This window comes from Hylaeus volcanicus, chromosome 1, assembly GCF_026283585.1.
Source record: "Hylaeus volcanicus isolate JK05 chromosome 1, UHH_iyHylVolc1.0_haploid, whole genome shotgun sequence".
Lineage (NCBI taxonomy): Eukaryota > Metazoa > Arthropoda > Insecta > Hymenoptera > Colletidae > Hylaeus > Hylaeus volcanicus.
Genome location: NC_071976.1, coordinates 33306336 through 33329793, shown reverse-complemented (window position 1 = coordinate 33329793; position 23458 = coordinate 33306336). Strand labels below are relative to the sequence as shown.

The 23458-nt window shown below is 36.0% G+C and overlaps 2 protein-coding genes across 5 annotated transcripts in view; one reads left to right on the top strand and one right to left on the bottom strand.

The window, feature by feature from the left end:
• LOC128881654 (regulating synaptic membrane exocytosis protein 2-like) overlaps nucleotides 1-21917 on the top strand; it is a 36513-nt gene extending 14596 nt beyond the window's left edge. The window contains exons 6-9 of the mRNA XM_054132940.1: nucleotides 11949-12036; nucleotides 12476-12558; nucleotides 12752-12859; nucleotides 13935-21917. Of these exons, the coding sequence (XP_053988915.1) occupies nucleotides 11949-12036; nucleotides 12476-12558; nucleotides 12752-12859; nucleotides 13935-14236 (581 nt within the window). The 3' untranslated portion in view covers nucleotides 14237-21917. The remainder of the gene's footprint in view (nucleotides 1-11948; nucleotides 12037-12475; nucleotides 12559-12751; nucleotides 12860-13934) is intronic.
• The window catches only part of LOC128881685 (beta-3 adrenergic receptor-like), a 111730-nt gene continuing 90062 nt past the window's right edge, over nucleotides 1791-23458 (bottom strand). The window contains exons 2-4 of one of the 4 annotated variants that reach the window (XM_054132964.1): nucleotides 3768-3996; nucleotides 2608-2745; nucleotides 1791-2128 (exon numbers count right to left, since the gene is read on the bottom strand). In XM_054132964.1, the coding sequence (XP_053988939.1) occupies nucleotides 2012-2128; nucleotides 2608-2745; nucleotides 3768-3923 (411 nt within the window). In that variant the 5' untranslated portion in view covers nucleotides 3924-3996 and the 3' untranslated portion in view covers nucleotides 1791-2011. Of the gene's footprint in view, nucleotides 2129-2308; nucleotides 2746-3767; nucleotides 3997-23458 lie in introns of those variants that run through there. The other 3 variants (XR_008458155.1, XR_008458153.1, XR_008458154.1) reach the window with 3 other exon arrangements.

Sequence of the window (23458 nt, the reverse complement as noted above, 5' to 3'; positions counted from 1 at the left end):
CGTAGGGTACGGGATTGGTCGCGTAGGTAAAGCGGTCGACTTTGGATTCGAGGATCGTGAGTTCGAATCTCCGTTCCTTATTTTTCGTAGAGTTAGTATATTAGTAGATTTACTTCTTCGTACAATCAAACATATAAATGAATAAATATAAAAATTCTTAATCCTCGGTTAGCACATGTTTATCGAACCGGGTGAGTTAACTTTTAGCGGTGCAGTCACCATAGAAATGGCGAAGTTTTATTTAACAATAAAGTACATTGTTTAACAAAATTATGTAGAAATCAATTCTCTTGCTAAGATTCTCTTTCGTTTCTGCTTTAATGAAACATCAAGATGTGCAATCTCCATAAATAACAGAAAGAAATAATTTCGATTCGGACCAGAGAGCGATCGAGAATGGTCTCCGTAGGACTGAGTTGTAGAATTGCGGCGTATCGAAGAGCATTCATTATGCCCCGACTCAATTTTAATCTATATGCAAAATTGCTCTCGCTGCTCAAGAAGAACGAAGGATCAATGTTGACAATTGTCACGTGGCGCTTCAAAGTACGCGGAACGAATGATAAGTACATTCAGAAAGTAAATGACGATTCGGACTCCCGCATCAAGTAGCCGCAATTAAGATTACCATAACCGATTCTGAAATCCAGATACCATGGAACGACTATCTGACACGAATCATTAATTATTAATGATACAAGTCTGGTACCAATTATTTATTTTAAGATTTGCAGTAGTTTCAAATTTAGGGGTTGTTAGAGGTCTGTTATAGGGTTTCAAATTTACTGGTTTCGTTAATTACTATGAATTTTGTAATATCTTTAATCGCTACTGGTTTACTGATAATTTACTGTTACTTTCTTATTTTTTATTTAAATAATGTCTACAAAGGCAAAATTAATAATTAAGTTAGTTTAAATAGTAGTTAGAAACAGAGGGTTTTTTAATAGAATCTTTAAAACTTTTAATGCCGACAACTACAGGGTATTCATTTTTTTTTAAAATGAAATTTTATATAAAATACATCGTAAATGTTACAATGTCGTCACTTTCACAACGTATTGAAATCGTTAAAACTATTTATGCAATAGATGTCCAGTTATCGTGTAAAGATATTGTCAGTGGCGTAATTTTGTGACGAGAATATGTTAATAAACAAAATTATTGCATTTTGGGAGGGAGGAGGAGGAGGAGGAATCCAGTTCATTATTCGCCACCAATCATTCTATCTGCAAAAATGTACGATTCGATAGTTTTAATGCTAAAACTAGCATCACGCGCTCCTCGGTCGATCTACGATCGTTGCCAAGCGACAGCTCGTAACCGCTAATGAATTTATGGTTGACATATTGTTTCAATTTTGTCTGCGACTGTCGCAACATGCTTCGAAATCTGGCATTGTTAATTCGCGTCCCGTCGATGTTTACAATATTATTGCATGAACAGTTTGAAGTTGTAGAATTCCAAAATTGTATATTTTTCAGTTTGAAAGTTAGAAGCTCGTTGGGAACAATTGAATTTCAGAAAAATGATCTTCTAAGTTTTCAATTTTTATTTTCGAAACTAAACGTCGGACGAATAAACTATAAATATAAAAATGTTTCGTCTCGTCAGACTCTATGAGGAAACATCTGTCGAGTTTGAAATTGATTTTAAATTAAAGATAATTTAAATTTAATTTAAACATTTCGTTTACCTGGACGGAGCGTTTAAACTACGAGCGCTAGTACGGACTGTAAAACTTACAGCGAAAATCGTGCCGGGGTCAAAGGATTAAATATGAAGTACTTGTTTATTTTTGTCTTTAAGAGGATCCGATGTAAAGTCGAAGCTTAAAACAATAACATCTTATCTAATGATGAACTCTGCTAGCTAAATTAAATGTACCTATTCTTATAACAGAAACGGAGATAACCGAAAACCGGAGAATTGTTAAGTAAAGATTACTTCGTTATATTTGATTTGAAACGTCTTATAGTATGCCCCTTGACGTACTTGACATACACCACTTTCATTTTGGACAACGAATATATATGCATGTGTAAACATAGTTCTCTCTACTCCAGTTTCGCCCTTTAATAAGTAACTTCTGACTTACTCCTCTGCGTTTCAAAGTAACGACTCCAAGCTACGAATATAGAAGCAACTAAATTTTCCAACTTTCTTCACTCACACATTGCTATTCACAGCGGCACGTATAGGGTTGGCCAATAACTTTGAACACTGTAATTACCTTTGCTATTTCTAGAGATATGAAAAAACTTTACAAAGAGAATCAAATACTGAATTCTAACCAAGAATCCAAATAAACAGAACGTAATTTTTACAAAGAATTCAATATTCATTGATTGTATAAATAATCTCACACGATGGTTTTTCACTAAAACATTCGATTCCGTTCGGATGATTTTTTTTATGAATGAAGTTTCATGTTCCTCAAAATAACGTAAATAATTAGAGTATTCAAATTTACACGAAGTTTCACATATAAGCTTTCACGTCTCGAAAAATAACGCAGATAATTAGGGTGTACGAATTTATTGGCACCCTTTTTTGTACGAATACCTTTCAAAATTTCAGCTACACTGATATACGTCGTTTATATACCTGTAATAATACTGCCGGCGGCATTACAGCCAAGCCAACCAATAAATCCGCAGCGGCCAAGCTGGATACGAAACAATTAGTAACGGACCTTAGGCGCCTCGTTGTTACCACAGCGGCAATTACTAAAGTGTTGCCTACCTGCGACAGAACAGAAAACACATATTACAATTGCGTTATGCGTTGAACAGTCAGCGCTAAACCTGTATCCATGTAATCAAACTACTGTAATTTGACGGACAAATATTTACGAATTATCTCTGTATAGAGGTTCTGATTGCATTGAATAAACAAAAAATGTGTTACGATGTTACTGTTACTGTTACTATTACTGTTACGATGTTACTGTTACGATGTTACGGTTACGGTTACTGGTACGTGACAAAATTTCTATGAATCCATCAATGTATGAAAACTTGCAAATATCTTAAGCCATGGTTTGTTCTGGAATCCAACATGTAGAGAAAAAGAGAGGATGGGAAGATGGATTCCTGTTGAATTAAATTCCTCCAAGAGTATCAATCGGTATTTTAATATAACTTTTCCCCCGAGAGTAAAAAGAGCGTTAGAAATGCGTAAGAATTTCGGAACAGAATAATCAATCGGCTCTATCAGAATGTGTACGAAATACTATAATATTTAAAAAGACAGAGTTGAATTTCATATCGGCTCTACGCATCCACCGATAAAAGAGTTATTGGCACCGCTTTACGTGCCCTTCGAAATCAAACAACTCTTGTTCGACACACTTTTTCCTATCGCTAACAGTAAACGAATTATTCAGGTGGCCTGTTTTAAATACCTCACCCTGTATATACACATATAAAGTATTTACGAAAAAGTGGTCTAGGATTTTTTTAATAACAAAATATGCTTAAACGACATCCCATGTCACGTTTAATTATAATCATATATACTTTTATTAAAAATAGAAAACAAACAAAATTCCAAGGACCCTTTCGGAAAACCATTTAGAATAAATTGTTACGTCTATGAACCCTTTTACTCGCTCGAGTGACACGTGAAAAGCTTCGGATTCCTTCAATGTACGAAAATGGTCGACAAGGACCGCGAAGCATCTTTGAGTAAGGCTTTGAAATTGCAGGGCTAGCAACTGTAAATAAGAGGTTCTTTGGACGAGTGAGAGTCGAATTGTTGCTTACTATAGTGACGATGATCAACGTGGTGAACAACCCAGCTAAAACGAGATCAGTCCAGTCGGGTAGGTAATATTCCATCGACGCGTCTTGGTCGTCCGTCGCCACCGTCCGATTCCATTGATAAACGTTCCCATAGTAATTGACCGTCTGGTTCGCCATGACGTTTACCCCCGGTCCATCGACGATGATCTCTGCCCATCAATTTGCGCATTTCCGAGCATCATAGAGATTCCTGCAAGACAAAATTTCTAGATGATGGATTTTGTAGGGTACAGTTTCGCTTCATAAATTTTAGTGCGAAGCCCCATCCGACATTTTTGCAAAGGAAATTGTTGTTCAGAATCGTCACAGCTACCCCCCATTTCCGGCTCCTTCCCGACTTTTGGGACACCCTGCATATATGTAGTAACCGCACCTCCCATACCCAACAATAAGGAGTCAAATAAGAACACGAAACGTAGGGTACGGGATTGGTCGCGTAGGTAAAGCGGTCGACTTTGGATCCGAGGATCGTGGCTTCGAATCCCCGTGCCTTATTTTTCGTTTAGACTCCTACATATGGGGGCTCGTCCGGGATGGGGGGTTACAGCGGCAGAGGACCGGCCAGTGACGATGAACAACAATGCCGGTGGGGAGCGGGCAGCAGTGAGGCGTCGAGAGAGAAAGAGAGAGGGGAGCACACTTCGGGGAAGGGGCAACTTGAGGTGCGGTCGGAGTGGGACTTCGGCGAAAGAGGGTGCGGCGCGCACTATTGTTGAGACGCAAAACCCGAGAAAACAGACATTCGAGGGCGAATGAATGTCAATTCAGGAAGGCCGAGTGTAGTGTCCGCGCCTCCCATACCCAACAATAAGGAGTCAAATAAGAACACGAACAAATCACCTCCACTCTGTATATACAGGGTGTCCCAAAAACGTTGTAACACCTTGAAAGAGGTGGTTCGGGAGGTGATTTGAAACAACTTTTTCCTTAGCGAAAATGTTGTCGGAGGCTTCGTTAAGGAGATATTAAGCGAAAACCCCGACCAATCAGAGCGCGCGTAGACCGTTGGAGCGGCCGCGGTAGCGAAGGCTACGCGCTGGCGGCCGCGCTTGTACGCGAACAAGTGACTCGACGTGCATCGAAGGACATTGACGCTGCCGCCTAGCGCGTAGCCTTCGCTACCGCGGCCGCTCCAACGGTCTACGCGCGCTCTGATTGGTCGGGGTTTTCTCTTAATATCTCCTTAACGAAGCCCCATCCGACATTTTTGCAAAGGAAATTGTTGTTCAGAATCGTCTCAGCTACCCCCCATTTCCGGCTCCTCCCCGACTTTTGGGACACCCTGTATAATGAATGTAGGACACACACGTTCACTACACGTTCTAAGGCAAGACTGACGAATGTTTATCATTCGGCCGGTTGTCACAGTTGCTAGTGTTGGGGTTCCCACAAAACTCATAACATGTCCGGTGAAAATAGGGATTCCTTCAAGTGACTGTTTATGTCAATAGATGTACTATTCGTCCGCAAGAAGAGGGCTGGGCAAGTGTTTACGTCCCTGTTCTGCTACATAAGTACAGTTAACGAGTAGTAAATACAAGTAAATGTAAGCACTTGCATGACCTTCTTCTCGCGGATGGACAGTAGAGTAGAAAACAGACAATATTGAAATAAAATTGATTACCGTTTAGAAACATGGTAATAACTATGGTTTTTAGTGTATTATTATAACGCGCATACAACCGGGTTACTCGGGTTACAGATGTCTTGTGTTACCTGGTTAGATGGGTTATTCTATCATACGAAGTACCGGAACCCGGTACGGGTTAGGGTTCGAATACCTGCGGCGGACGCACGGTGTGCGTTTCATCCTTTCTTCCTTTTAAAACGCTCCCCACCCTTGAATTTTCGATGTTTCGACTTGGAACTTGCTATATGGCCTCATCATTAGTCCGTCTGTTTACCTTCTCGGCCGTTTCAGTCTTGGAAAAGAAAAAGTGTGTTTTCCGCCGTCTTGCGTCTCAACCTCTGTTGTTACTACCCGCCGTTCTTTCCGTTCCTTCCGCCGCGTGGTAGCAACCACGAATTCGAACGCCGCAGTGAACGTGTTAATGAATTATTTGTATTAGATGACTCTTTGAATATTATCGTGACAGTCGAGTGTTTGAATTCTACAGGAATATTTACTATTTCAATATTTTGTGCATCGATCGAGTATCCGGTTAGTTTCTAGTACAGTAGACAGAATTGACAAAATTTTCCAATTTTTATGTGCTCTTCGTATATACAGGGTGTCTCAAAAATGTTGTAACACCTTAAAAGGGTGGTTCAGGGGATGATTTGAAACAACTTTTTCCTTAGCGAAAACGTTGCCCGAGGCTTCGTTAAGGAGATATTAACAGAAAACAACATTTTCGCTAAGAAAAAAGAAGTTGTTTCAAATCACTCCCCGAACCACCTCTTTCAAGGATCTCCAACATTTTTGGGACACCCTGTATTTTATGAATTTAAAGAGTATACGAAACTTTGAATTTATGCGAATTCTTTAATAAAGTAAAAATTTTTCATTCTTGTACTATAAACTTATAAAATGAATAATTTTCAAATGTTTACAACTTCCTTATGCATTTGTTGTGAACTTATGAACTATGCCCATTTCCATACTTTTATGAATTCTTCGTACACTTTTTATGAATTTATAAAGTACACGAGTTTTCGAATTTATACAAATTTGTTTATACGGTACACCTTTTTCATACATCTGCTATGAACATACGAAACCAATAATCTCCAGGTTCTTATTGCCTCCTTATGCATTTGTTATTACCTTATGAAGTATATTTATGAATTCTTTCTACATTTTTTTATGAATTTATAAAGTATACAAATTTTCGAATCTATAAAAATTCTTCAATAAAATAGAACTTTCTTTTACGAATTATTTTCAAATTTTTACTGCTTCTTTATGCATTTATTATGAACTTATGAATTATGTGTATTTCTAAACTTATGTTTCTATATAATTATTTTGAATTTATGAGATGCACGAATTCCATATTATTACAAATTTTTGTATGCATACCCGACAGACATATACAATGTATGAATTATCAAATTTTTATTCCATCATTATGCGTTTGCTATGAACTTATAAAATGTAGAAATTTTCACAGTTATAGAACTTTTCCATGTAATCCTTATCAACTTATAACGTGTATGACTTTACAAATTTATATAAACTTTTTATGCATTTGTTACGAAATTATAAAGTGAGTAAATATTCCAATGTTTCCAACTTTTTCATTCGTTAATTATGCACGAATAACCAAATTTTTACAATATTCGCATGCATTTGTTATGAAGTTGTAATATATGTAAATATTCTAATGTTTCCGACCTCTTCATGCATTAGTTTGTGATCTTATAAATTGTTTGAATTACCAAACGTTTACGGGATCATACATTTATTATGGATTTATAAACTGTATAAACATTCAAACTTTATAACTATTTCGTACAGTTGTTACGTATTTAATGCATAAATTGTTAAGTTTCTACAACTTCTTCATACGTTTATTACGAATTTATAGATTGTATGCATTTTCAAAGTTTTCCCAATTTTTCGTCTATATAATCACGTACAAATTTGTTTACTGTACTTAAACATTTTTTTTTTTTTTTATTTATGTGCATCTATAATTTAAACGAATTTTTGTAAGTAAACGTTATTTATTATTAAATGGATAAAGATATTATTAAGGATTGAGAAGGTAGGGGAGTATACCATTGTAAAAAATAATCTTTTGTCATCGTGTTTACTTTACAATCGTATACATTATATCCGTCACATTTTGTTGTATCTTGAAAAATAAGAAAGTTATCCAGGTATGTTTTTTTATGCAGACCACACTGTATTTTATATCCTTACTTCTCCTCTTATCGATATCCGTTCAGTTATTTTACACTCTCTACTAAATGTATACATATTTTTGCATCTGTAATTAATTTGCTACACAATTTCCTTTATTAATTGTCAGATATATTATCTCCCGGATAACTGAAATAATTGTACTATGCACGACTGATAACCACCGCTACTTTTGTATATTTTGAGCGATCTATCAACAGGAGCCGATAATAACATAACGCAATATGAAATTTCATTTATTAATGAAAATTGATAGGTATACGTTCCTCGTTATTCCCTCACGAGCTATTATCAAAGGATGGACGAGATTTTACCGAAGCATATTAATTTACATATAACTTCAATCGATTTGTTTTTAATTATATGTAATATTAGAGTATTCCAGAAAATATGACCGAAATCACTTAACATTAGAATAAATAGCTCTGAATGTATACCTAATTTTAATAGATCCCCTATTTTGATTGGGATTCAAGATAACTTTTTTTTTTAAATGAGTAAAATATTAAAACGGAAATCAGTTTCAGTTAACCGGGCATTACTGTATTACAATTTGAACCAGTGTTTCTCAAACTTCACTATCTTGAGAATAAATCCTTCTCGATTGAATTACATATTACGACACATCTTCTGAAGTATATTACCGTTTTTAAAGTATATTAATAAGTTGGCTTTTAAGTAAATGTTTTTATATTTTAAATATTTTAATATACTTTAAATGATTCCATATGTTTAATTTAAATTCTTTACACGTTGTTTGATATTAATATTTCATAATTCATAGCAATAAACTATTTACTAAATAATCTTTCTATTCGTGTAGCTATACTAATATGCTTTTCTCCTATCAGAACTCGCGAATCCCAGTTTGAGAAACGCTGATTCATTCATAAAATAAAAGTTCAGAAGTGATTTCTTCTTTTTATCACAAATATCTTCTGATTTATGTATCATCTCTTGAGAGAGAAAATTTTAATTAGAAAATGGACAAATACACGAGAAAATGAACATCTAACTTACAACAAATTATTTTCTTCGAAACGTTGTTTTATATGTAAGCGTGTAATTATGTTTAGAGATTCCCATAACCCTTATACGTATTTTTGAATGATACTTGAGTATAAAATTGTGCACCACGTTGCAATTCCCTTAGTCTCCTTTTCGCATTGAATCCTACTATTTGCGCCATATAGTGCCTTGCAAGTTATTCGTCTTGTGTAGCAGTATTACCTGTAGATTATACTTAATCGCTACCCACTCGTTGCTATCCGCCAATCGTGATTCTAGGTAAGGAAAGTAGAATGCTGAAATATCGTTGAATGCATTTTGAGAACGTAAATTTATTTTTTGGAAAACAATATCAACAATCGTATGTACATATCAACATCATTCTGATCATATTTATACGTATAAGTTAAATGAGATAAGAAAACAATGTAGGAAAATTCGATATTCGTGCGGTAAGGGCTATACTCTCATGTTTATCTAATTATTGACTTGTATTACTTCCTGACAGAATCGTATACATCGTACAGTGCTCGAGTTACATTTTAACTGACACCAAAAAAATTGGTTTCGATTTTATTTTCTATTTGTCGAAACTACAATGTTATTGTATTAATGTATAATAATTTATGATTAATTTAGGTAGTAGTATTAGCTTCATCTTTCTGGCCATTCAATTATCGACCGTTACTACTTACAGCCTGCTTTATACATAGGATATATATATATATATCCTACACTTTTCAAAGTACGAACTAAGTGACTTAAAACAAAATAGATTTCCACCACATTCCCCATTATATCTTTCATGTAATCTACTATTAATTATTACACTCGGATAGGATAAAGTTATTAGTCAGTTACAGTACCATTAAACTTCTAGTTATATGAATATTTCAATATTTTCTATAATATAGTTTGATAATTCTTTCTACATAAGAAGTATCCGGGGTAACTTTCTAGTACTTTTATTAATTTTATTACTTAAATTAATCGAAGTTTTTTCATTTAATTAGCACAGCAATGGAATTCTATTATTCAATTGTGATTGTTCTGTTTGCTAATAGAATTAATAATTACATTTATGGACATTGAAAATGTAACATGTACGATTGTAATTATTGTATACTGTCGTAAAATAATTTAATTTTTATCGTACTCGCGACTTAACAAATTAAAGTTTTTTGAATAACAGTTGTGAATGACAAGTTTCGTGAAAATATAGTTTACTATAAATTATGATTTCGTATTAGTATATAATGATTGTAGTAATTATTTACCAAATAAGGTTGAGAATTTATTAATCGTAAACATTAGGAACCAAATGTTCGTCAAGAAATAGGGAAACAAAATTTTAAATTACATTCAATTCATTACAGTTCTGACATTGATATCGCACAAGTACGTTCATCGGTATAAAATATTACTTTAGTATGAATTCTTCGTTAAAATATCTTCTCATATAACAAATACTTTTATCTTTCATTGTACATAAAACGGTCATGTAATTAAACATACCTCAAAGTGACCCATTAATTTCAATCCTGCCATAGTCTTCCAATATATTCCGAACACGCTATCGGAATTCGTGTCAGACGCGCGTGATGATGGATTTCTGACATGTCTGTCAGATATCTAACAGCATATTCTCGTTCAAGAGGACGTATCGTTCAATTTGAATGTAATTATTCAATTAACATCTACGCCGTGTAAATTTCACCTAAGTGATATTATACGTGTTACGCGGGAAACATAACAAAATTTAACAGCTACGCACTCTTCGCTTCTAACAGCCGTCGCTAATAATCATATTAAACCTGTTGATGCAACATTAAATCTATCGAAAGACAATTACGAATTCTATATCCAATGAACGTAAACAAACCGAGTCGAAATCGTAAAAGACGCTGAATGATTTGCAATCAATTCTCGAAATTCATTTGGCGATAACAGTGATGAAAGATACAGTAACCTTAATCTGAAACAAGAAACAGAGCATGTTCTAGGAAAGGGAAATAATCGAGTAATAGAAATAGAGAGTAGTATTCACGTGTGATTAATGTTGCTGGATCGGAAAAGTGGTACTCTACATCCTTGTACGTATGCCAATGACCTATTACTACACTTAATCATAGTACTTGTCTCACGTAGAAATGGTAGACATAGTAGAACTAGTAGCTAGTGCCTCGTAATAGTAACGTGAATCTCTTAATACCAGTAACTTCGTAGGCGTTGAAGAAATAGCTACAATTGAAGTACCCGTTCCATTCTTAGCTAGAGTATTGCAACACGTAGCTAAGAAAAGCGTAAGTAGGCTTTAGTGTGATTTATTGTTCCATACTTCGATTTATCGACGCCAATGCTTTATTCCTACTTCTTTTCTCAATTGTGTGATAGTAATGGTAAACAGAAATTGCGTTCTCGTATCTTCGATAGAATATATATTATTATTAGCAATGACGCGTATTATTAGATATAAACATATTATTGGTTACCTTATGCTAAAGTTGCAATAAACAGATTCATCATTCTGACATGCGCTACTTACAAGAATATAAGACATTTTTCCAACAAGCACGTTCCAGTTTTGTCTTTGCTGAAAGTAAATAATCATTGTATTATCGTTCCGAGTCGATTGAACAGAACAGTTTACGATACAGGATTAAAATTTCTGACTCGACAAATTTATAGTCGCTTCGTCTTCAAGGTTTCTAAGAAAAAAAAAAAAAAAAAAGAAAACATATTTAAGAAGTTACATAAAAATATAAGTCTTTGAACGTGATGTTAGTTTTAAAAAATATAATAAAAGTTTCGATAGTTTCGGGTCTGAAAATGTGACGATTAAACTTTATTTGACTTTAATGTTCATTATGTCTCGCAAATAAACATACATGTACGTACATACACGCAGTAGGAAAGGCTTTGCGATCCCAGCGACATTTTATAACAGTTGAAAGCTTCGTTGATTGTAACGTAAAGCAAGGTTTTGTTCAGAACGAATGAATCCCTAGGATGACAGCCAGTTTCAGTAGGTATAAAAATGGATCTCGAGCGACGGCTCCTCGCCAATCTGCGTGAAGTAGTATATTTTTTCACATTTAGGGACACAATGGGGAGATAGTTTATTCTTTTTTTACGAGACAACGAAGAAACGCGAAGATCAACGTGTTGGCCCAGAAAACAGTAATTCACTCGGCATGCAGATTGGTGGGCGGGTAGTCGCGAAATGCACCAATCACAGAAAGAAAATATTTTCTTCTAACTCACAGGGCAGGGTGAGCGCAAAGACAGCGTCATGAATATTCCGGAGAGGTTTTATGATCGCAACATTGAATCGGACGAGGAAGAGAAATGGGGGTAAGCAACGCTGAATATACACGAGTGCAGAGTTTAAAATTTACTGATTCGAGTTAATTTTTCTACTTTCAGAGAAGTAATTTGTATTCGTAAAAGTATCATACTTGAAATCCTGTATAATATTTTAAACATATATTAAGCTAAATTTAATATTTATACTAAAAAATTAAAAATAAAGAGATCGCACGAATAAACCGAATTGAAAACAAATTTTCGAATTTATTATTTTTTACACAGATGAATACAATATTATTCGTTAAACGGATTTGTTGATCGTTCTGTTACTTACAATTATATCAGTAAACGATTCTGTAACGACAATGTAATGAAATATCTACTTTATTATTAAAATTAGTTTTTATTCCGATTTAACGTTCTTCAGTTTTGTTCCAGCAAGTTTTTATTGCTGACGTAAATTTCTCTCCTCCTTAACTTTCAGTCAGCCAGCGAGAAACGAAAATGGTGTTGACCCGAAGTTTGGTCGGGGACAAGTGCCGCCAAAAGGATTCAAAATGATCACTGGTAAAATGTTTGATAGTTGTTTCGATAACGTTAACTTCTAACGCTATTTCGTAGTTTAAGAAAATGTTAACTTTCTTTCTCATTATTCACGCCGATACAAGGTTTCCAGAAAAGAAAATACAATAAATTTAACAGAACAAAATCGTTTCCGATCAATTTTAGATCAATTATATGAATGTCTCGTGCGTTTTAGGAACTCCAAATGGCGAGGTGAAATTGGGTTTCTGCCTAAGCAAAGGTACACTCGAGGTCGAAGTTATCTGTGCCAGAGACATTTGTCCAGGTGAAAAAGAAGAACCAGGTAAACTATTTATTTCTTCCTTTATAAACAGCTTTTGAAGTGGCATGTTTTTTATTCAGAAAGACTCGTTGTTTTTAATTGAAACACAGAAAGAGTAAGTCTGCATCTTTAATAATTCCGTAGTTAAAACCCCATTCGTGAAGACAGTTTTTGTAAAAATTGGTAAAAATGGTTAACTCTGGGTGCTTGTATTTTCATAAATTGTGGAACATAGAAAAATAGTTACTCGATATTCCTTAAATTATATTTGGACTACAACATACTTCTGTATAATCCAAGTTCCTGTATTGAAGTATAATAGTGATTAACATAGCATCGAATAGTTTATATTCAAATTATATCCTTAACATTAGAAATTTCTTTCCTCGTCTCTCTCTTACAAATATCAACAGATAAATTGCCTTATTGGTGTATATTTGTAAAGAAAAAAAAAAAAAAAAATACATGTCGAATCGAGTAACCTCCTCCTTTTCGAAGTCGGTTAAAAATACATTTCTTTAAGGAAGTGACTTTCGGATACGGTAAAGTTCGAACGAGTTGGTGAAAAAAGAATTGACTCGTTGAACATACTTTATTTATCGTTTTTTTGTTTATAGGAAAGAGCGGTGTAAATATTGTAATTAAATAGGGTAAAATAATTAAATAATTTTAAATAAATAAATAATTTTGTTTATAGAGCATCGAGAATTTGTTAATTTGTCTGGTCATTTCTAAAATATTTATCAGCAACATCGTTCTAGTTCTGGAACTACAATGATTATGTCGACAACGATGTTTCGGCCGCCAGAAAATACGTTCGTTCTCAAAGATGTTTTCAAGACACTTTCCGACAAATCGAAAGTTCAAATAAATGCCAAAGCAAAACCTAATACGTGTTTCATAACGAGCGCACCACTATGGTGGACCGTTCGATGAGGAACCAGTGATTCCATGCAAAAAATTGAGACAACGTTAAAATCTCTTTCACGCCTACACCCACGATACCCTTATTACCACGTTACATGCCCCACAAAATAATGCAATGGACACACGATCCTTTTATGAGAAATTGACTCGATGTTTCTCCGTGGCGCAGATACCTACGTGAAAACGTATCTCCGAGACGGCGACCGATGGCTGCAGAAGCGTAAAACTCGCGTGATACGTCACTCGAAGAAACCGCAATACCGGCAGACCATTAAATACAACAGCTGCGACGCTCTCGGAAGAAATCTGCTGGTGATGCTGTGGGAGAAGAAGCAGACCTTCGAGAGTAATCAGGGCTTAGGCGGAGCCGAAGTGAGCCTCGACCAACTTCCATTGACACGACTGACCGTCGATTGGTATCCGTTGTTCCCGATTCATACACTCGGCACCCACACCGCGGACTCTCCATGATGGCTCAGGGAAAAATGGGCCCTCGAAGCTGGCGAACTCGACCTCAGGCTGAGCCTTCTGCTCAAGAACGAGGACGAGTCCGTTGTTAAAATCATCTCCTGATGGAACCGATTAACGTTCCTTCCAGACACCTTCGTTCGTTCTACTCTCCTGCCTTACTCTCGTTTACTTTACTACTTCCAATCAACGCAAGCTGTCATACAAAATTGAAAACATTCTAATAATCGGTTCGGTGCAGAAAACCTTGTCGCGTTGGCACAGCAGGATCTCTGTCGTCGGATGTGCTATAACCACTAAACGAGGAGGGATCGTAACCGTTGCCTAAACCTAGAGGACTAGTATGTTACTAATGCGAAGTTAGAGTCACTAAAAGTAACCGTGTAGAAAGAGCAAATTAATCTACGCGGAACGGACTGCAAATAATCCAGACAATAGGTGAAAATATAAATGCTTCGTTGAATGACAGATATTTCGTAAATTTTATTTACAAATATTTGTGAATGATATTTTAAATTAACAGCACATACTTTACTGAAATTGAGGAACAAGAACATTGGGAAATGAAATGATTTGAAGTAATTTTTATTCTACGTTCTTCGATAAAACTCATGCATTTTGCAACTGTTGAGTGGAAATAAAAATTATTGACTTACAGGGTACATTTTCATTTTGAATACAAGCCCATGAAATGTTACATTGCAGAGGGAAGGAGTCTGAAAAAAGATTGTCTGGTCCAGATGTTTATCTTCAACTAATTATTATATAATTAACTACTTTGAAAAAACTTCATAAAGCTCTTAATTATGATAAGAGACGAAACAGTGATAAAAATGACCCAATTGCACGGGTTACTCTGCAAATTTAACTTTGTTTGGGTTACGGTTACGGTCCCTAAAACAGGAGATTCAAGGAAGAAAAAGAATTACCAAAATAGACTACATCCATCAATTGTACGTCACGAGTGACGACGACAGTTCAAGTCGAATATTTATGGGTCCAAACAGCGTTTCCATAACTGCTGGGTTATACGCACTATGAATTAATCAATAATGATTAGAGTTTCGACGACGATTCTCTATGTCAAAATAATTGTCCGCTCGAGGTTCTCCAGAAGTAAAACCCCATAGTATACCTTAGCGTTCTCTATGGATAGGTGTTACACGGATTTAACTCCTTCTACATGATTCACCGTGTTTGTATAGGATGCGTACACGTGACGCAGTGGTCTTACGCTATGTTAACGAAGACGGAATAGAGGAAAGTCCTTAAGCTCAGGAGTTTGCGTCGAGCAGCACTGGTGTAGGTGGTGTCCTATTTTTGATCTCTTCGCCGCATCCAGTGTTTGTTCCGAAGCCAGTTACGTGGAGGCATGCTAATAAAATAAATATTTGCGGTGGAAGAGTGGAGAAATAAATACGAACGATAGAGAAAGGCAAATATTGAGTTAATTTATAGGTTTCTGCGCGTCTATATAAGCAAACGTTCGATTCGATGTAAACATACATAAACGCAGATAAGATCAAATCACAGGATGATTATGAATTTTTTAATGAACTATATACATCGTTGAGGGATTTCAAAATTTTACGAAAATTGGAAAAGTTCACGAACATGATACCGTGGTGGGAAAAATGACCGACACCACGCGCGATGTAAAAAAAAACAGTATATCTGTATGTTTTTACAGTATATGTAAAATAATTTCTTTTCTAAAACATAAAATAAAATTAATACAACAGATAACATTTAATTGGATGCTTTTTAAGACATATCGAAGTATATTTGTGTCTTAGAATCTTCTGATCAGTAAACGAGTGACCTCGAGCAGTCGGATAATTTGACATCGTGTCAGGATTCTGCTGTGCTTAAATCCCCTTGTTCATTCGTTGTATCCTTCATTTATCCATGCCATAAGCTCGCAATGACAGAGCGTACCGAAAGACAATCAAACACACCGACCGCTCCAATCGATAATTTACTCAGCTATTTACATTGGAGCGCATAACAAATAGAAGCACAATGGTTTTACCGGATTCCTTTTAATCGCCTCTCGTGGAGAATATTAACACTTTGATTGTCATCGTCGCACAATCGATCAGTTGACCGCGCGCTACAAACGCCTATCGGCGTTCAGAGCGCATGTATGCGCAACGCATGGAAAAATCTTTCGAGCGTAACGCGGGTCTTGCATTAAAATCGCCCGCAGTCAAAGGGTTAATGTAAATCGATTCGTCGCGTGTATATTTTGAAACGGCACGGTCCATCTGTAAAAGACAAACTAGGAACAAACCGATACGTTAGAATATAAAATTCTTTCTATCGAGTTCTTTCCTTTCTTCGTGTCTCGGACACGGCGTCCGCGAGAATCGTTTAAAAAATGTCCACGAGGGTTCTAGCAATAAGGGTGTACATGCGTAAACCTGTTTAACAGCGAACGGCATACACAAAACGAAGAAAGCAAGTACGACGAAAGCAACATAAGAGAGATTCTATTTTTTTCATGAATTATTAGAAAGCGAAACAGAAGAGGAAGGGAGAACGAAAAATAAAGCAACGTCCAACCGTGACGATGAGGGTCCATTTTTCCCAATAAATTAAGGCTCGACGGAGACGAACGAGAGACGATCGACATCCGCTACGCCATAGCGTGCTCTGGTTGATCCAGTACGACGATTCGATCGAGTCTCGTGCGAAACCCGCGAACCGATTTGCATTTGGTGAAGGAACACGATGCAATGTTCATCGACGAGTGTGTCGTTAGGTATTTACTTCGTCGAGGAGACGTCTCGAAACGAATCGTAGAATGAAAGTATCAAATTAGCCAAGTGCCAGGTGAATGAAAAGAATACACGAAAAGAATACGTTTTATTTACATTGCTATTACGAGAGGGAGAAGAGATACTCATCGAGGTAAGAATGTTTATGTTCAAGTGCCGATACGTTGCCATTTTCCTAGCGTTATTGGCAACACAGGAAATCATAGACAATCATAGAAAAATCACGATCTGACGTGGCACGTGGACCGTTTGGTGACTTCATTTCACAAATGTTCTCTTTGATTCGTATCGAAAAAGAATACCAATGATAACAATGAACGATTCGGTACTTGTAAACCAAAACAGAAAATTCGATGGCAGGAAGTATGATTCTTCTAGATTAAAATAACAAATGAAAATATGATTGTTCAAATTTAAATTCGAAATTAAACACGTTTAAACAATGATAACTAGAAATCGAGACGACTCCTCTAACGCTTTAATTATTTAACGGTAGACAATCGTTCTGAGGCTCGCTGGTCGAGCCCAACACGAAGAGCAATCGGTAAGTGGTTACCGGAACAACTTTACGGGCGACATAAATGTCGCACGACAACCTCGGTGTTTAGAGTCACGCGATTTTTGTAGCTCGTAGACTGACAAGATTGATTCCTTTGGCACCCGCGAATTTATTATTCGATGTTTCCGAAATAAAATTACCGCGAGAGCCACTGCGTTCATCGAGGCTAATGCAGTGGCCAAGAGAAGTAGTCGTACACCGTGAGGTACACTAAGTGACAATAACTTTGTATATAGAATATTCTGTTAATAACGAGACATGTCGAAATTTAGTGGTTAAATATAACTTTCAAATGGTACGTACTACGCAGAGAAGAGAAGTGGAATAGTGGGTGTGATTAGCTGTGGTCAAACCTGGACACTTTTGAAATTATATTATTTGAAATGTTATTTCAAGTATTATTTATTATTGTATTATTTTATTTTAATAATACGTTATTTATTTCACAAAATATATTTTCCATGCGATTTGTACATTCTTCTCCACGTAAGCACACTCTACGAAAATATCAAATTCACATCTACTATCGACCACGATATCAAAGTACATACCATTTGAAAGCTACGATAATCAATCAAGTTTCGATACGTATCCTATTACGTATCAACGTAATATCCTCTTTGCAAATTTATTGATATTTAATGTAAAGTGCCTCATGATGTTTTTATATTTTTCCAGCCACCGTACACGATCTACGGAACATTTAAGCGTTCAACGAACGATCTGTAACAATATTGCCGTGGCTCTCGGGGTGGTTAATTTTTCAAGGAACGATTCGTTCTTTCGCTACGAAACTTACGAGTGCCGTGACTTTCTCCGAATCAAACTGTTCGTGTCCTCGAATAAATCGGTACACAGTTTCGTTGTCAGAGAAAGAAATCGGTTGGGTAGCGAAGGAGTCGAAACGCGAATAAAAATATGAACGACGAATTGTACGAAAGTATTGCGCTTACCCCGCCCGAGATAGAAGCAGAAGCTCCAATATGATGTCAGACATTAATTATTCGATATATATGTATATGAAAATGAGCGCGTGACGAAATCATTAAGATCGCGCGCGTCATACGGTAACTTTTACGAGATAATTCTACTTAAGCGCCTATTAATGGTACATAGAAATCAATGATTTCGCTGACCAAATCCTTACAACGTTCGGATTTAACCTTCATCGCGACGAATTTTATTAAGAACGAAGAGCGTCGTGAAATTCCACGAAATTCAGTTCGTAATAAAATAACGATATTAATTTTATTCCGAAGATTTCAACAAAGCAACAGGAATCTAAGAGACAGAAACATCTCAAAGGACAGATAAGCAAATAGATTTAACGGTTGCAATAATATAACTACAAAGAAAAAAAAAAACATCCAACTTAATTCTAATTCGAGATGTTTTGCCGACGAATAAGTTCTCTGAAAATCAGGTAAAACCTCGTTGAGCAATAAACGATAAATGTATGGACCATCGCGAACGAATGTTTGGACTATCGGTCGGTCGTACGATGAAGGTTAATATCTGACGAGATCGCAGCATTAAAAATTACTATTACCTTGGATGGCGACCTTGTCCCAGCGATAATCGCACAATTGTTCGGAAAGCGTGTTTCCTTAGCGTTAGCGTAGGATTCTGGCGTAGAATTCTAATCATGCTCGTACTTTGTTTCGACTCGATCGCTTCCAAATTCTTCAAAGTACACGGTCCACAAGCGTTGGCCTTTAGCGCGCGAAATCAATCTCGAGATACCGTCGCTTCGAAGGACGGGAGAGTGACAACGGTTCTCGCCTCCTTCGACGACAGACGAGTAGCCGAAACTATTCTCGCGGTTCTGCGATGTAATCTCAATGGATAGTACAAGGGTGACGGTGGCCCATCAACGACGACGATAACGAAAAGAAAAACGAACGCTAGAGGAATGGTATACGCGAGCAGATGTTTGACGAACGCAAAAATCTGATCGGCCTACAAACATATCCTAACGTTCTTTCTTTAAGGGTACATCAGGCGCGAAGAAATTTTCGACGAGAGTCAACCGGCTTCCCTCGAAATCGTCTTCGTCCTATGTTAATCGCATGGACAATCCTCTTGAACGAATGCAATCATCTAAACCTTGTAGATGAAAGGTTCTTCCTTCGTAAGTGGCTAAGCGCACTGTAGGCACATTTTCTACTAGATCTGGAACCGATCTACTTATGAATTAACACCGCTGACGCGATCCTTGGCATTGCGATTTCTGTCCATGCTATCGCTGCAGTTTCTTTAATGCCAACTTCGTTAACGATGCTTCGACGCGAATTCGTGTTTTTCCGATCGTCCCGCAGTGGAGTATTTGACGTGAAAATTTCACCAAAATTACTTTGCTGCTTCTACTTAATTAAAATGCAATTGGAAACGACGCGACTAGATCTATACGGTACAATGACACGCGAAAGTATTCGTACTCAATTAATCGTTGACTTCAAACTTAATACATTTCTGGAACAATTTTTTTTCTAGGAGAATCTATAACGATCGATACATTATTATTATTACTATTATTATCATTATTATGGATTATTATTACTGTTAATTGTTTTTAAATTGTATGTTTGTTCGTTATACTATAAATAGGAAATTTGTTAACATAGTCTTCGAAAATATCGTACAGGAACATTTCTCGAATTTAAAAAATATATCGTCTATTTTCATTGTAACTTCTTCGTTCATTTTTCTGTTTACTTAGAAAACCTTTTAGAAGGTACAATTTTGTGTTCTTGATAAAGTATCGAAAATGATTTAATATCAACTATTTGACATTGTTCACTATCGACAACTTAGTATTGCTTTTATTATTAGTAGAGGCTTATTCGTGTAAGTAACGACTGATCCAGTTATTTAGGACGATATTTCTGATCTTGCAAATGATTTTCAAGACGTTTGTCATTAGTGATACTAAAAGATTGTAAATTTCAAAGAAACGTAACGTTCTGAGATCAGACAGTGCAGATTGAAATCGGTAGTTTTTCTAGGACTTCTTGTGGAGGATTTGAAGAATGTTCAGAAATTTACGAATTAAATCTTGGCAAAAGTCTTGCCTTTTCAAGTAGTTTTAACAAACGTTATTATCCAATGGTATAACTGAAAATTCAATATTTCAAACATGATGTAATAGTTTTAGTATCTGATACAGAACACACTAATGCTAAATACGTAGCAGCTATTACAAAACATTGAATAAATACACTCAATGAAAAGTCGTACTCAATTTGATCACTGGAGAAAATCATAAATATACAGTTACCAAAATGGTCGACATAAGTAAACAATAACTTTATGTTGTAAACAAGCTTTACTATTCGAAACTTCGACCACATGTTCGTACAAATATTCCACTGTCCGACTCGAGTCTTAAAATCTTATAGGAACTATATTCGATGGATCACGTACGTTTACGATCCATCGCTTTTCATTTATCAAACGCGTCAATTCGTTGGGATAGCTGCGCTATTTATTTAAGCTTCTTACAATGCGACGGAAAAAGCATAACACCTGCGAAGAGAATACTTTCCGCTCGCGAAGCTGTTACTTCCTTTTCTAAAAAGAAAAAAATCAATTGAAATCAGTTCTTCGATGTCAAGTATAAATCAAGTCTGCCTAACTATGTGACTACTGTATCGCCTACATAAATACTATACATATATATTTATTTATATATACACATAATATAAGTATATAAATATAAAAGAAATCTCTATATATATATATGTATATATATATACACATCATATATATACATATAAAATGCGTACATATGTATCGTATCGAAATTGACAATCGAGATCATTGATCCAATTATGTATGTTACAAAACTTTTAGTCGATATCTCATACAGCAGATAGTCATACTTTATCGACGCACGATCACGTGTAAAATAATCGTAAAGGTGTATAGATATATTGTCACTGATGTAATTGTATGTATGTACCTGTGATGTCGTACGAAATGCAGCAGACTGGATAATCGATTGCACTTGCATTAAAAAATGAAATAGATTAAAGGAGGACTTGCGTCAAATATAAGGAAAATAGGAAATGTTGTTCTCGAATCGAGAACAACATTTTCTGAACTGTATTTGAATGGTCCCAGGAACGAGGTACGGTAAACATTAGAATCTACATCCAAGCAACAGCATCTTCCCGTGCATATCTGCGTTGTATGTACACGTACTCGTTCTACCGTCTAATTGTCAACGGCAATCTCATTTTAATCACACCTACGCTCGCGTGGATCGAACTTCGCATACTTACACCCACTGTACACAGCGTTTTTATGCGCGCAGGTTAAAATGAAATTCGTTCAAAGCAACCGATTCAAATGATATATTCTTCGTTACGTCTTACAGTTGAGAAACAATAGTTTTGTTTGAATATTTTTCTAATTCTTTCGTATATCCAGCTATATTCAAAGAGACACCGAGCACGGAGAAAATGGCGTTTATATTTTTCCAATTTGTGATGTTCTTCTAGTCTCAGTTTTTACATCTCAAGAATCTATATCTGAGATTAATTAAGAAAACGTAGGTTAATAATTTAAATCGTAATCTTTTCAATTTAATTTAGTAGCACATACGGAAAAAAGATTTCTTATCGCGATAAGAACCGATGGCTAACTTTCGTTTCATTGGTTTCATTGGTTTTATATCGACTTAAAAGGTATACACACACTACTGTTTGAAAGTAATGGTAGTGAACATAAATTTTACCTAAATTTTTCACGGACTCGTACTTCTGACTGGTAGTGCGTGTTCCAAATTAGAAATATTAATCTTATAACATTTCTGTTGCCAGCGATATATTGTTATATATTCGTTTAACTTAATTGTAACGTAAGATCGTTATAAGTTTAATGATTAAGTCTACGGTTCATGAAAGACGACTGATGCGTAACAATCTTGCTGCTTTTCTTTTCGTGAGCACACAGTTTTATACAAATTGTACAGATACTGCTCAATTACGGCCTAAACACGAAAATAATGCAAACGAACGTAAAGTAAATATTTTTGACAAGTGCTTGATCTGCGTAAGCAAATATTTAATCGCGATATGCGTAATCACGCGCAACCGCTGGCATAAATGCGACCGTGCACAAGTATAGTCCTCTGGTCAGGAGTTGGCGAGGCAGCCCGATTGGCTGTGGCGTAACGGCGACTGAAATTCGCAAACGAGACATATCGAGATAAACTGAACGAACAATAGTAACTATCGACGTAGATGCATATATATATATATAAGAAAAATTAAAAGATTTCGAGACGGATAAGATACACTTTCTCTTTAAAATGAGAATATAGCATGGACTACGAATATGCAGTGTGACTACTCGAAAGAAAGAGGGAATCTCGAAGGATAAAGTAATACTCTTGCTTCCCTCCTCTTCAGTTCGTAGGTGCCTCGCCAACTCCCAAGCAAAAGTCTGTACAAACGACGTTATCATCATTATCCACGAATGATCGATCATCGATGGATCACTCGTGGCTAACGATTCGTCGATCAGTTGTAAAGCATGGAATCGTAAAGCATACGCGGCTAATGTTTCGAGCGTCGAGTAATTCGAAAGACGGTGTTCCATTTAAGGTGGCAAAAGTCATTGATGCCAAAGGATGACAATAATCATCCAGGATCTGTAAACATTCGTTACCAAATTATTGCAAGTACACCTGCGCGTTCTAAAGTAACGAACCATTAATTTGCCATGATCTCTATCCAATCCTCGCACGAGTTCACAATGCATCGCGATACATAAGTATTTTCCTCGAAGGCATTGCGATCTACTAATGCGAGGATTAAAGTCACGCCAAATCTCAGGCACGCGTTTTTCCTGACACAAATTTCGGACCTGTACCATAATGTT